Source organism: Ruditapes philippinarum, unplaced genomic scaffold, assembly GCF_026571515.1.
Source record: "Ruditapes philippinarum isolate M1 unplaced genomic scaffold, ASM2657151v2 ctg18777_1_1_1_1, whole genome shotgun sequence".
In the NCBI taxonomy this organism is placed as follows: domain Eukaryota; kingdom Metazoa; phylum Mollusca; class Bivalvia; order Venerida; family Veneridae; genus Ruditapes; species Ruditapes philippinarum.
In genome coordinates this window covers 1-16,302 of record NW_026854121.1, presented here as the reverse complement: position 1 = coordinate 16,302, position 16,302 = coordinate 1, and the positions used below count along the sequence as shown (strand labels likewise).

General features: G+C 35.3%; 1 protein-coding gene across 1 annotated transcript; it reads right to left on the bottom strand.

Annotated features, from left to right (window-relative positions):
• Positions 1-1,128: 1,128 nt before the first annotated feature.
• On the bottom strand, positions 1,129-16,199 carry LOC132739007 (long-chain fatty acid transport protein 4-like; the record flags this gene model as incomplete). The annotated part of the gene is made up of 3 exons (XM_060726645.1): positions 16,042-16,199; positions 3,991-4,155; positions 1,129-1,278 (listed from the first exon to the last, which is right to left on the bottom strand). Coding segments are annotated over exons 1-3 (331 nt in total), but the record flags the coding sequence as incomplete, so codon positions are not given.
• Positions 16,200-16,302: the final 103 nt, after the last annotated feature.

Below are 16,302 nucleotides of genomic sequence, written 5' to 3'. Positions count from 1 at the left end.
TATTTCAAAAAATTTAAGTCTTTTAAAGTCCCTGTATAATAAAATACAGTAATTTTGTTGTACAATAGTGCCATATAAATGGATTTTAAAACAATTTTATTTGCTTTAACAAATTCCTTTACAAATATAAAAGACATAAAACTAGAAATGTGTCCATAAGAGATTAAGACACTTCTCCCCTTTCACTTCTCCTTCATTTGCTGCCACACAAGCAAAATTTAATTACTTATGCAAGTTTCATAAAAATCAATAGTTATAATAAAACATGTTCTTTTTCTGATTTTATCACATTTGTTAACATATCTTGGTGGTAAATCTACCTAACCAGCTTTCCCTGGATAACTATTATGTAATTTTCTTTTTTTTCTCCGCAACTGACTGATTATTAACCCTACATGGTTTCTGTATCAGCAGATGATGACAAATTGTCACATTGGTGCAGTAAGGGAGTAACTTCTTGTAAATTTAATAGGAGTTAATCAGTTATTGAACTGAGGTGACGAAATAAACTCAATGTCTGAGATAAATTATCGGGGAGAAATTGCGATGTTCTCCATACTGAGCTAAGCAGACGGACATATTAAAGCTGCACGCCTCCAGATGAGCAAAAATATTTCATGAAAATCAATATTGAGAAAAATGTTCTAGAATTTTAAGAAATGTAACAAGAGGGCCATGATGGCCCTGAGGTCGCTCACCTGTATATAGGCCCCCGCAATTTGAACAAACTTGGTAGACACTTATTAGAACATGTTTCATGCTAAATATCTTAGCTCTAACTCTTTTGGTTCTTTAAAAGAAGATTTTTGAGCTACAGATCAATCCTGTAAAGTTTCATTGAAATTGCATTAGTGGTATAAAAGAAGAAGTCCAGACAAACTTTAAAAATAAAAATTATTAAAGGGCCATAACTCTGACAAAAATCATTGAACCGCAAAATGCTGACAATGTGCTCAACTAGACTTGGTACTGATAATTCCTGTAAAGTTTGTATGAAATTGCACCAGTAGTTTATGAGGAGTAGTCAGGACAAGTTTTGTGACGGACAGACAGACAGACCGACGGAGAAGTGATCCCTATATGTCGCCACTACTCCGTAGAGGCGACACAAAAACTTAATGAAGATACCTGTAGTATCAGCAGCTTGTCTCATTAGACGTATAAACAAAGGTCTTGAATATGACGGCAAAGATTTCTGCAACGCCATACACAGTTCGGTCAGATTTATCTGATCATTTGGATCAACAATTGCTGCCATACCAGCACGTCCTTCAGACCCTAAAAACATTAAAATATATATATATAAGTTCTTGTGTTTATTTTTCAACAACACACACTGTAGAAAGAGGTCATTCCATATTATTCAGTGCTTAGTGATGATTGTTAACCTTGACCTTTTGGCCAAAATTTGGTATGGCACTAAGGACGCTTCAAGGTTAATCTACACAAAAAAGTTTGATGTTCTAAGCTTAATACACTTTCAGTGACCTAGACCTTTGACAGGTGTGACAGGTAGAACTTATCAAGGTGCATACATATACTTTGTTTTATGTCAGAAGCATTATTAGTATTGAATTAAGCGCCCATAAATGAAACTTAAACTACAAAGTTAATTAACACTTCCACCAAAATAGGTCATGGCAAAAGTTCCAAAAAATGCTACAAAGGAAGTCTAAACAACAGCTCTTGAGTCAAAACCCAGATAACATCATATATTAATTATTACCACCCTAAATGTCTTCAATGGACATGTCCATCTTACAACCCAGACAAACACATTCATGATTTTTAGGGTAAAATTTCAAAATATTTACTGACTGAAAAGAAAACAGTGCAAACCATGATTAGAGGGCAACTGACATGATGGACCATGATTAGACCGCATGGGTGTGCCAAATGCTCTTGGTCTGCACTGGTTGCATAGGAAGAATAAAGTCATGCTAGCAACCACATTAAATTTGTTCTAAATTTATTTAAAATTCTCAATTGCAATGTCTTTTTGTTTGTTTGTCTGTTTTTGACGCCAATTTTAACCCTGTCTGCCTTTAACACCAATCTTGACCCTGTCTGGCTTTAACACCAATTTTAACACTGTCTGGTTTAAACACCAATTTAATCCTGTCTGCTTTTAACACCAGTTTTTGCCCTGTCTGGCTTAACACCAATTTTAACCCTGTCTGGCTTTAATGCCCATTTTGACCGTGTCTGGTTTGAACACCAATTTAACACTGTTTGACTTAAACACCAATTTTTACCCTGTCTAGCTTTAACTTCAATTTTAACCCTGTCTGGTTGTAACACCAATTTTAACCCTGTCTGACTTAAACATCAATTTTAACTGTGTTCGGTTTTAACACTAATTTTTACCCTGTCTGGTTTCAACGCAAATTGTAACCCTGTCTGGTTTAAACGCCAATTTTAACCCTGTCTGGTTTTAATGCCAATTTTAACCCTGTCTGGTTTTAATACCAATTTAAATGTGTCAGGTTTTAATGCCAATTTTAACCCTGTCTGGATTTAACACCAATTTTAACCCTGTCTGGTTTTAGCGCCAATTTTAACCATATCTGGTTTTAACATAAATTTTAACCCTGTCTGGTTTTAGTGCCAATTTAAACCGTGTCTGGTTTTACTGCCAATTTTAACCCTGTCTGGTTTTAATGCAAATTTTAACCATGTCTGGTTTTATGCCAATTTTAACCGTGTCTGGTTTAAATGCCAATTTTGACCATGGCTTGTTTAAAGGCTAATTTTAACCATGTCTGGTTTTAATGCCAATTCTAACCATGTCTTGTTTAAAGGCTAATTTTAACCATGTCTGCCTTTAACACCAATGTTGACCCTGTCTGGCTTTAATACCAATTTCAACCCTGTCTGGCTTTAACATCAATTTTAACACTGTCTGGTTTAAACACCAATTTAATCCTGTCTGCTTTTAACACCAGTTTTTGCCCTGTCTGGCTTAACACCAATTTTAACCCTGTCTGGCTTTAATGCCCATTTTGACCGGGTCTGGTTTGAACACCAATTTAACACTGTTTGACTTAAACACCAATTTTTACCCTGTCTAGCTTTAACTTCAATTTTAACCCTGTCTGGTTGTAACACCAATTTTAACCCTGTCTGACTTAAACATCAATTCTTACTGTGTTCGGTTTTAACACTAATTTTTACCTTGTCTGGTTTTAACGCAAATTGTAACCCTGTCTGGTTTAAACGCCAATTTTAACCCTGTCTGGTTTTAATGCCAATTTTAACCCTGTCTGGTTTTAATACCAATTTAAATGTGTCAGGTTTTAATGCCAATTTTAACCCTGTCTTGATTTAACACCAATTTTAACCCTGTCTGGTTTTAGCGCCAATTTTAACCATATCTGGTTTTAACATAAATTTTAACCCAGTCTGGTTTTAGTGCCAATTTCAACCGTGTCTGGTTTTAATGCCAATTTTAACCCTGTCTGGTTTAAATGCAAATTTTAACCATGTCTGGTTTTATGCCAATTTTGACCGTGTCAGGTTTAAATGCCAATTTAAACGATGTCTTGTTTAAAGGCTAACTTTAACCATGTCTGGTTTTAATGCCAATTCTAACCATGTCTTGTTTTACGCCAAGTTTTACCATGTCTGGTTTTAATACCAATTTTAACCCTGTCTTGTTTTTATACCAATTTTAACCCTGTCTGGTTTTAACACAAATTGAAACCCTGTCTGGCTTTAACACCAATTTTATTCCTTTCTGGCTTTAACACCAATTTTAACCCTGTGCCATACCTGTATCATAAAACCCTGTGTAGGTTAACACCAATTCTAATACACAATTAATGTTATATAAGGGAGGTTTATTTTCCTGTAAGTGACAGACAAATCACTGTACATTACAGACAAATCACTGTACATTACAGACAAATCACTGTACATAACAGCAGGCAAAGGTTTAAACTACAATGCTATTTGGTTTTGATTTCAATATAATTATGAAACGATATTTACCTGGGACCTCCACACCATACACTACAGCGTCATTAAGTTTGATTATTTTACTAATTGTTGTCTCCACTTCAAATGTGGATACATTTTCTCCGCGCCATCTAAAGGTGTCTCCAGTACGATCTCTAAAATGCATGTAACCGTACTCGTCCATGACTAGAACATCACCTTGTATATAATAAAGAGATATTTTAAATAATACATTAATCCACTAAAAATGTGATTATTTTACACAATAATAACCTCCTAGGAATCAAAACAAATTAAGTTAACCAGCATAATTCCCATATTTCAAATGACAAATACATATTAAGGACTAAAAGAAGAAAACCCCAACATAATTCACTGAAAAATAACAAATTTATGGCAATTTTCCTATGATATCTAATTTTCTAAGTGATTTACAATAAATCCCCTACAGTGGCTATTAACAGTCCAAGGGAGATTACTTGAATTAATCATTCTTGTACTAAATTTCTACTACATTGTGATTCTAACAGATATAATTAACCTGAACACATTAAGATATACCAAATTTAAATTATAATATGTTTATAAGGCGTTTTGGAATAAAACCAATAAATAATTAGTTAAATCATTTGTTATGATAAATTATACAGCCAAATATATACAAAATAACCAAATAACAGGAGTTATCTACTCACCCCATTGAAGTAAACAACAAACAGATTATATCTTTTGCTTTACAACCTTTATGTTATTTCTGCCATTGATGTAATGTAAATATAATGGTAATAAGGAATATAGAACATATATTGGTTAGATATTGAACAATCCTTGGTCAATGTGTACAAATTTCCCTCATTCTTCATGTAATTAGACCTACAGAGGATATAACATTAGTCACATTACCAATTTATCCAAAAATAATAATGGAAATGACTGCTTATGGTAAGGCGGGGGGGTTCAGAGACATCCTATGTTGTCCTGCAGATCCATTCCATCAGGGGGAGGATGGCAAAAGACTGTCTCGGGCACTCCGGCGGCACCCTGTTTTTTCAGGGAGGGGGAATACTAGTATCCTATGTTGCTGGGGAGAGGCTCTGGTTGACTCCAGGTCTCATCTTTCTAAAACAAATTTTGATAGAAAACAAGTTTGGGAAAGGTTGACCTGAGCGTGTGGACTGGCCAAACATCAGGCAAAAACCGTTCCCAGGCTGCTTAAATGGTAAATTCCAACTGCTTCTATATAATTGAGATAATTAGATAAACAATTAGTAATTTAAAACTAACCTAATATATACGGTTATACCCTTATAATTTCTCAAATCAAACCAAAGCAAACTAAATAATAAACTAAAATGAGTAAAGAATTTAAATTTAATTTGTATATTAATTAACTTAGCATAGCAACCAGAATTTTCAACATAGGAAGAAAAGAAAAAGACGTGCATAATCTCCATACTGCCATCTATCCATATATCAAGTTTCATAAAAATATTTTCAGTACTTTTTGCGTTATCGCGGGATCCAGGTTATGTGTAAAATTTGCCATATTTTCAGTCTATTTGTTGCCATAGCAACCAGAATTTTCAACATAGGAAGAAAAGAAAAAGACGTGCATAATCTCCATACTGCCATCTATCCATATATCAAGTTTCATTAAAATATTTTCAGTACTTTTTGCGTTATCGCGGGATCCAGTTTTGTGGACGGACGGACTGACGGACGGACAGACGGACAGACGGACTGACGGACGGACGGAGGGTAAACCTAAAGTCCCCTCCGGTAAACCGGTAGGGGACTAATAAAGAACATATAGTGAACAAGGGTGCCATAGTCACAAAATACGCCCGTTTACGAAAAAGCTTTAGATGGAGATGGGGGCAATATGGATAAGTGTTATCTAGCAAGCAAGTTTTTATTCTTGGCACTGTGTTGTTAAATGAACCTTAAAACAAATCAATAGGGAAGATATGCACAGAATGTGTGACCTTGACCTTGGTCGCAGGGACCTGAATTTTATGCACGGCACTCAGCCTCACAATGATGAACATTTGTGCCAAATTATATTGAAATCCCTCTATGCATGTAGAAGTTTTGCTCCAGACAAGTGTTTTTCTATGAGCTCTAACTGTGACCTTCACCTTTGACCTAGAGACTTGGTTTATGTGCAGGGCACTACGTCTCATGGTGGTGAACAATTCTATAAAAGTAACATTAAAATTCCTCCATGCATGTAGAAAATATGCTCCGGACAACATCTGGATATTTAATCATCTCCAGTGACCTTGACCTTGCAAATATTAACCTAAATTAAATGTGTAACACCTGTAGTCATGATAGTTACCATTTGTGCTACAATCCATCAATAAATGATGACTAAATGGTCCCTATAACCATCTTCAAATTTTTATCTGAACTTTGACCTCTATGTGTAACCTTGACTTTGGTCGCAGGGATCTGAATTTTGCATGCGACACTCAGCCTCACAATGGTGAACATTTGTGCCAAGTTATATTGAAAACCCCCTATGAATGTAGAAGTTTTGCTCCGGACAAGCGTTTTTCAATGAGCTATAAGTGTGACCTTGACCTTTGACCTGGATCATGCATGGAGCAATACATATCATGGTGGTGAACATTTCCATAAAGTATTATAAAAATTCTTCCATACATGTAGGAGATATGCTCCAGACAAAATCTGGATATTTCACCATCTTTAGTGACCTTGACCTTGCATATATTGACCTAAAGTACATGTGTCACAGCCGTAGTCATTATAATGACCATTTGTGTTACAATCCCTCAATAAATGATGATTAAATCGTCCCTATACACATCTTCATATTTTTATCTTTTTTTAAACGGGCGTATAAAAAGTACATGTAATTTAATAACTAAAAAATTCTGATTTAAGATTTTATTCTAGGGAAATACATTTCATTATAATTCTTAATCTTTGAATGAGCTGAACTGATATTTACTTGAAAATTAAAATATAATTAAATTTCTATGAGAAAGTATTTACATTTGATAAGGTAATTACTGTATGATCTTTGATAAATGATAAATGTTACATTCTTTAGAACATACTCAAGTCCAAGAAAGAGGATTATTTCATGCCCTTTGATTAAATTCTATTTTTAGAATTGAAAGTGAAAATAGATCAAGGGGAGTAATTGTGTAAGTCATTTATGAACAAAGTACAGGGTTCCCACTCTTAGATATTTTGAAAATTAAAGGACTTTTCCAGGACTTATCAAGGACCTTTTTTGATTTTTTAAGGACTTTTTAGAAGATTAAATTTCACACTATTCAATTTTTTGTCCTATGAATATTTTCATGGTAATGTTTAAAACAACATTTAATAACACCAATATAATACATGTAGTTCATGACATAAATCTAACTCTATCTAAGAAATACATTCAGTGTCTATAAATAATGAAATGTACTTTGTGACAGCAACTGTTGCAGGGTGTCTGCAATTTTCATGTAATTTTGGTGTTTTTAATGCTTCCAAGGGATCACTTTTTTTACAAGATATTCATAGTACTTTAATAAGTAACCTCACATTTGACCTCAGTCCACTTAGGTGCATTGAATGGCAAAAGCATGTCACACTGAAGGGTATATGAAAACTGCCTGCAGGTGTTTCTACATTAAAAATTTCACAACTTTCATGTTTAAATGTTGTACTCTGCTTAAGCCTGTGCTACGGGTTCTACAAAATATGGCGGCAGCACAAAATACCCAAACACACACAATTATAGCAATATTCATTTTGGTTTGTATACAATATAGATTTTAATGAGAAAATGAATTGATATTTACAAAATAATGTGACTTAGCCAACTATTACTTTCATTCATTCCATTGAAATTTTCAGTTCAGATGTTGTAAGAAAAAAAAGTGACATTTGCTTTTCTAACTGTTAGGTTCATTAATGAATAGACAAATGTACTTGCAAGATATGAGATTTGTTGTCTACATTTAAATTTGTAGGGTATAATTTTGTTGTAATTTCATATGTAAGTTCATTCGTATTATTTTTTTTATTTAATAGTTTTCATGGAGTATACTGTATTTGGGTATATTTTGGTTCAAAAATGTATATTTGGGTATGTTTGATTACATCTTAATGAAAGTGCATATTGTATTCATGATTAAAACAGCACTTTTTTTAGTATAACACATTCATTTTTAGTATATTTTGGCTAATATTTGGGTATTTCTTGCTACCCAAATATGGTGTGGCCAACTGGCTGTGCTCTGCCTTGACAATAGTTCATGTATGTAATACTTTTGTTTATTTTATATTGATTTACCTTTGGCTTTTAGCATGGTTGTGAGCAATAATGTTAAACAAATTGCCCAAGGAAGCAACCAGACCTGTGAACTTTCATGTTTCTTAGCACGGGCCAATCAAGCAAACTTGTGGTCGATTTGTGACTGTCTAAATTCTTATAGAATCTAACATTTTCCAAACAAAACCGCCATAGTAACCAGAAAATAAATGTTAAATCTCATAAATGTCAAACTTGGCCTCCCAAAACACATGTAAATCGAAAAATAATCAACATTCAAGATGCGGAAGTCAATATACTGTGCTAAGACCGCCATTTTGGTTGTTTGATTTACCTCCCCTTTTCCAGACTAATTCCCGTACCTTCCCGGACTTTTTTATGTATCAACACTAATTCCCGGACTTTTCAAGGCCGGGAGCTCCTGTTTTCAAATTCACGGACATTTCCCGTTTTCCCGGACAGCGTGGGAACCCTGAAAGTAATAACTTTGTTGTCTCCCTTTGATTAAATTCTATTTACAAAATCTGGATATTTCATCATCTTTAGTGACCTTGACCTTGTATATATTGACCTAAACAAGATATGTTTGTAAAACATGTATGCCCCCTATCAGCAGCCAATTAGTCATGTGATAAGGTTATTATGCATGACTTCTGACCCAGTGATCAAAAAATTAATAAGGGTTATCAAGTATCTACTGGTCATGACCTTAACCTTTGACCCCTTGACCCAAAACTCAATAGGGGTCATCTGCTGGTCATGACCAATCATCATACAAAGTTTGAAGTTCCTAGGCCTAAGCGTTTTTAGTTAATTGAACGGAAACCGTTTTTACCTACAAGGTCAATGTGACCTTGACCTTTGACACCTTGACCCCAAAATCAATAGGTCATCTGCTGGTCATGACCAATCACCATACCAAGTTTGAAGTTCCTAGGCCTAAGGCTTCTTTGGTTATTGATCGGAAACCGTTTTAACATACAAGGTCAATGTGACCTTGACCTTTGACCCCAAAATCAATAGGGGTCATCTGCTGGTCATGACCAATCACCATATCAAGTTTGAAGTTCCTAGGCCGAAGCGCTCTTTAGTTATTGATCAAAAACCGGTTTTACTTACAATGTCAATGTGACTTTGACCTTTGACCCCTTGATCCCAAAATCAATAGGGGTAATCTGCTGGTCATGACAAATCACCATACTAAGTTTGAAGTTCCTAGGCCTAAGTGTTCTTAAGTTATTGATCGGAAACCGTTTTTACTTACAAGGTCAATGTGACCTTGACCTTTGCCCCTTGACCCAAAACTCAATAGGGGTCATCTGCTGGTCATGACCAATCATCATACAAAGTTTGAAGTTCCAAGGCCTAAGCATTTTTAGTTAATTGATCGGAAACCGTTTTTACCTACAAGGTCAATGTGACCTTGACCTTTGACCCCTTGACCCCAAAATCAATAGGTCATCTGCTGGTCATGACCAATCACCATACCAAGTTTGAAGCTCCTAGGCCTGAGGGTTCTTAAGTTATTGATTGGAAAGCATTTTTACCTACAAGGTCAATGTGACCTTGCCCTTTGACCCCTTAACCCCAATATCAATAGGGGTCATCTGCTGGTCATGACCAATCACCATATCAAGTTTGAAGTCCCTAGGCCTAAGGGTTTTTTCGTTATTGATCGGAAACCGTTTTACCTACAAGGTCAATGTGACCTTGACCTTTGACCCCTTAACCCAAAATCAATAGGGGTCATCTGCTGGTTATAAACAATCACCATACCAAGTTTGAAGTTCCTAGGCCTAAGGGTTCTTTTGTTATTGATCAGAAACCGTTTTTACCCAAGAGGTCAATGTGACCTCGACCTTTGACCCCTTGACCCCAAAATCAATAGGGGTCATCTACTGATCATGACCAATCACCATACCAAGTTTGAAGTTCCTAGGCCTAAGGGTTCTTTTGTTATTGATCAGAAACCGTTTTTACCCAAGAGGTCAATGTGACCTTGACCTTTGACCCCTTGACCCCAAAATCAATAAGGGTCATCTACTGGTCATGACCAATCACCATACCAAGTTTGAAGTTCCTAGGCCTTTAAGTTCTTTAGTTATTGATCGGAAACCGTTTTTACCTACAAGGTCAATGTGACCTTGACCTTTGACCCCAAAATCAATAGGGGTCATCTACTGATCATGACCAATCACCATACCAAGTTTGAAGTTCCTAGGCCTTTAAGTTCTTTAGTTATTGATCGGAAACCGTTTTTACCTACAAGGTCAATGTGACCTTGACCTTTGACCCCTTGACCCCAAAATCAATAGGGGTCATCTACTGATCATGACCAATCACCATACCAAGTTTGAAGTTCCTAGGCCTTAAGGTTCTTTAGTTATTGATCGGAAACCGTTTTTGCTTACAAGGTCAATGTGACCTTGACCTTTGACCCCTTGACCCCAAAATCAATAGGGGTCATCTACTTGTCATGACCAATCACCATACCAAGTTTGAAGTTCCTAGGCCTAAGGGTTCTTTAGTTATCACTCGGAAACCATTTGGTCTACGGACCGACGGACCGACAAGTGCAAAGCAATATACCCCCTTTTCTTCGAAATGGGGGCATAATTATATGTATCACAGCCATAGTCTTGATAATGACCATTTGTGTTACAATCCCTCAATAAATGATGACTAAATGGTCCATATACACATCTTCATATTTTTATCTGAACTTTGACCTCTATGTGTGACCTTGACCTTGGCCGCAAGGACCTGAATCTTGCATGCGACACTCCGCCTCACAATGGTGAACATTTGTGCCAAGTAATATTGAAATCCCTCTATACATGTGGAAGTTTTGCTCCAGACAAGCATTTTCAATGAGCTCTAAGTGTGACCTTGACCTTTGACCTAGAGACCTGGTTCATGTGCGCGACACTGCTCCTCATAGTGGTGAACATTTATATGAAGTTTCATTAAAATCCCTCCATACATGTAGGAGATATGCTCCGGACAAAATTGGACGCCGCCCGCCCGCCCGCCAGGGGCGTTCCCATAATACGTCCCGTTTTTCAAACGGGCGTATAAAAAGCTGAAAAATTTAAATCAGAAATCTTGAAATTCAGGCTATTTGTTGCCATAGCAACCAGAATTTTCAACATAGGAAGAAAAGAAAAAGATGTGCATAATCTCGAGACTGCCATCTACCCATATTTCAAGTTTCATAAAAATATTTTCAGTACTTTTTGAGTTATCACTGGATCCAGTTTATGTGTTAAATTTGCCATATTTTCAGACTATTTGTTGCCATAGCAACCAGAATTTTCAACATAGGAAGAAAAAAAAAGACGTGCATAATCTCCATACTGCCATCTATCCATATATCAAGTTTCATAAAAATATTTTCAGTACTTTTTACGTTATCGCGGGATCCAGTTTTGTGGACGGACGGACTGACAGACAGACGGACAGACAGACGGCCGGAGGGTAAACCTAAAGTCCCCTACGGTTAAACCGGTAGGGGACTAACAAGCAAATTCGTTGAATTTATATCCCCCGCCGAGTACTGGTTATTACTAACACAACAACTGAAGACATAAGGCTTTATTTATATATTTATCATGGCATAAACTTACTACTGTAATATTCTTTGAACTTGATAAATATTCAGGGCAATAACAGAGCCTTAACTCTGTGTTAAATAGTAATATCTGGAAATGCCAATGAGATGTATGCATACTGCATAACTAATCAAGGGCCATAAATCTGAGTTATAAGTGTCTAACCGGAACAAGGCGACTATATGCACATCTCCTCTTCGTATCCCATAAAGTTTCATTGAATTCCAACCAGTAGTTACAGAGATTTTAGTAGCACGGAAACGATTATTGCTCTGGTTGTATACTGCATAAGTTATCAAGGGCCATAACTCTAAGTTAAAATGTCTGACCCCAACAAGGCGACGATATGCCCATCTCCTCTTGGTATTGAAGGTTGCAATAAAGTCTCATTGAATTCCAGAAAGTAGTTGCAGAGAAGTAGCGCAGAAAGGAATATTTTTCTATATGCATACTGCATTACTAATCAAGGGCCATAACTCTGAGTTAAAGTGTCGGACCGGAACAAGCCGACGATATGCGCATCTCCTCTTGATATTGATGATTCCCATAAAGTTTCGTTGAATTCCAGCCAGTAGTTGCAGAGAACTAGTCCGGAAACGAAATTTGGACGGACGGAAAGACGGACGGACAACGCCAAAACTATATCCCGCTCCCGATTCCATCAGCAGTATCGAAGGTTCCCATAAAGTTTTGTTGAATTCCAGCCAGTAGTTGCAGAGAAGTAGCGCAGAAACGAATATTTTTCTATATGCATACTGCATAACTAATCAAGGGCCATAACTCTGAGTTTAAATGTCTGACCCCAACAAGGCAATGATATGCGTATCTTCTCTTGGTATTGAAGGTTCCTATAAAGTTTTGTTGAATTCCAGCCAGTAGTTGCAGAGAAGTAGCGCAGAATTGAATATTTTTCTATATGCATACTGCATAACTAATCAAGGGCCATAACTCTGAGTTTAAATGTCTAACCCCAACAAGGCAATGATATGCGTATCTTCTCTTGGTATTGAAGGTTCCCATAAAGTTTTGTTGAATTCCAGCCAATAGTTGCAGAGAAGTAGCGCCGAAACAATTTTTGCTCTATATGCATACTGCATTACTTATCAAGAGCCATAACTCTGAGTTTAAGTGTCTGACCCGCACAAGGTGACGATATGCACATCTCCTCTTGGTATTTAAGGTTCCCATAAAGTTTCGTTGAATTCCAGCCAGTAGTTGCAGAGAAGTAGCGCAGAAACGATTTTTGCTCTATATGCATACTGCATTACTAATCAAGAGCCATAACTCTGAGTTTAAGTGTCGGACCGGAACAAGCCAAAGATATGCGCATCCCCTCTTGATATTGAAGGTTCCCATAAAGTTTCGTTGAATTCCAGCCCGTAGTTGCAGAGAAGTAGCGCAGAAACGATTTTTACTCTATATGCATACTACATAACTAATCAAGGGCCATAACTCTGAGTTAAGTGTCAGACCGGAACAAGCCGACGATATGCGCATCTCCTCTTGATATTGATGATTCCCATAAAGTTTCGTTGAATTCCAGCCAGTAGTTGCAGAGAACTAGTCCGGAAACGAAATTCGGACGGACGGACGGACGGAAAGACGGACGGACAACGCCAAAACTATATCCCCCACCCGATTCCATCGGCAGGGGAAAATAAAGTCTAAATGCTCTACATAGTGTACAGCACAATATTATATACATGACTTTGTTTATGCCACATTCTTGAGGGTGTCAAAGTCTTGAGCTTGAAGTCAAAATCGGATAGTAAATGGACCAATGGCGACATAGGAGACAAGTGCTCTCGACCAATCAGACAGCAGCTTCTATATCCCGTGTTTGGTATGAAAACATATACTAATATTCGGCAGTTTTTCGACTTATTTTCTAATATTTAGTTAAAAACACACATTATTTCAGTTCATATTGATATATAGTCTATAACTATAGATAATTTCGCCATTTATAATGTATATTTTTAGCAAATACAGCAATATCTATGTCTAACCTCGGGAAAAGTTTAGGTTTTTCATGAACATGTAAATAAAAAAGAATTTTCTATAGATATCCCATAAATATTACACTGTAAATTGTGTTACAACATTTCTTTTGAAAACAAAACAAAAGAATATAATGGTTAAAAAACATAACATAACACTTTTCGTACTTCAAGCTCAAGACTTTGACCTATGACCCCTTCGGGAATGTGGCATTAACAAAGTCATGTATATTATATTGTGCAGTACACTATGTAGAGCATTTAGACCTTATTTATGTTAAAACTTTGATTATTTACATTATAAAAACAATATATTCATCATTATTCTCTATAGATACATTAGTTAGCTAAGTTAAATTTAGATAATTAACTTATTTTAGTTTATTTATTAATTTGGTTTGATTTGTTTGTAGATTTGTTAGGAGTGTATATAAGAATTATATGTATATCAAGCTAAATATTGTTTATATATATCTCAATTATTTGGAAGTAGTCTGAATTTAATATTTAAACAGTCCGTGGACAGGTTTTAACCCGATGTTTGGCCAATCCACACGCTCAGGTCCGCCTGCCCCCAATCTGTTTTTTTATTGAAATTGTTATATACAATTGAGATTTTACATTATATATTATATGATATATGTTATTTTTATTTTGGAATAGCAAGGGAACCTTGAGTCAACCAGAGCTCCTCCCGGTAACGGTTGACACAAGTATCCCCCTCCCTGATAAAACAGGGCGCTGCTGGGGTGCCCGAGACTGACTTTTGCCGTCCTCCTCCTGATGGAATGGACCTGAAGGAAAGCATAGGATGTCCCTGAACCCCCGCCTTACCAAAAGTAGTCATTTTTATATTTAGTTTGGGGTATAATTGGATAATTATATGCTGTATATGTCTGATAACATAGAAAATGATAGAATATTGTGCGAATTGACCAAAGATAATCTAATATCTAACCCCGATATATGCTTTATTCATTATTTCTAGTATGTTTACATTACAATAATGCAGAAAGGTGGTGAAATAGAAGATATAAGCTAATTATTATTTATTTCAAAGGGGAGAGTGGATAACTTCATTGATTATTTAGTAAATATTTGGTAATATAAGCCCTTTAACTGTATATTTTAACTAATTATTAGTTAAATTTATACTGTGAAGTCATTAAGAACATATTCAAATTTAAATTTGGTCTATCCTACTATAATGAGGTTTACTAAATTAGTTGAAGTTACAACATGTAAGAGATTTAGTGCAAAGTGGTTTATTTGAGTTCTTTCCCTTGGACTGCTCATAGTCACTTATTGGAGCTTATTGTATCTGATATAGAAATTTGGGCTTTATAGAAAAATAGCCATGACATTTTTATTTTTTTATGAATTTTGTTGGGATTTTCTTTTTTTAGTCATTTATATGTATCTGTTAATTAATATAATAGATATATATTGGTTAACTTGGGTATTTTTAATTCCTAGATGGATATAATTGGGTAAAATTTTCAAATTTTTTATTGATTTAGTTTATTACATCAGTATCTTATGCCTCATAGGAAATTTGCTGATACTTTTTTATTTTTCAGTGAAATTTGTTGGAATTTCCTGTTTTATGTCCAGTAGATATGTCTGATAACTATTATACTATCTTTATGTTTTTTATTACCAATATTACAGTTTAAGGGACGTTTAATTTAGGTGAAATTTCCCATTTAAAGGTGATTTGGCAAATTTCTTGTAGAAATGTATGCTGTATAGGAGAATTGCTATAACTTTTGAGGTTTTTGAAGGAAGTAGTTGGGATTTTTATTATTTAATTACTAAAATATATATGTTAATAATTATAACAAATTTATTAAACCTTGTACACTCTTTATTTTTTTCCTGAGGGGTTAAGAAATGGGTATTTAACCCAATTTATACAGAATTTTATGTATGTAATTTGGAATATATGCAGTATAGAAAATTGGTTATAACTATTTTGTTTATAATTGTATTATACTGGGGTTTTCTTCTATTGGTCAGTAAGGTATAGCTGTTAATTATTATTATGTTTCTAGATTATCATATTAACTCTATAAAATTTCATGAGAAGTTAGGATTGGGTAAAAGTTTCCCATTACTCGGTGATTTTGTGTGCTGTGAAATAATTTATTACATTTATATTGACACCACTTACCTGTTAAGAACGCCATGTCACCTTTTCTAAACACATCAGACGCAATCTTTTTGTCACTAGCTTTCTTACAAACATAGCCATCAAATTGTCTGAGTGGATCTCCAACAACAATTCTTCCTACCAGTTCTCCAGGCTCTCCTGATGTACGAGATAAATGTTATATTTCATGATTCATTCATTTTAAATTCATGATATGTTCGTGATTCATTCATTGTTAATTCATGATATATTCATGTATAAGATAAATGTTATTTATGATTA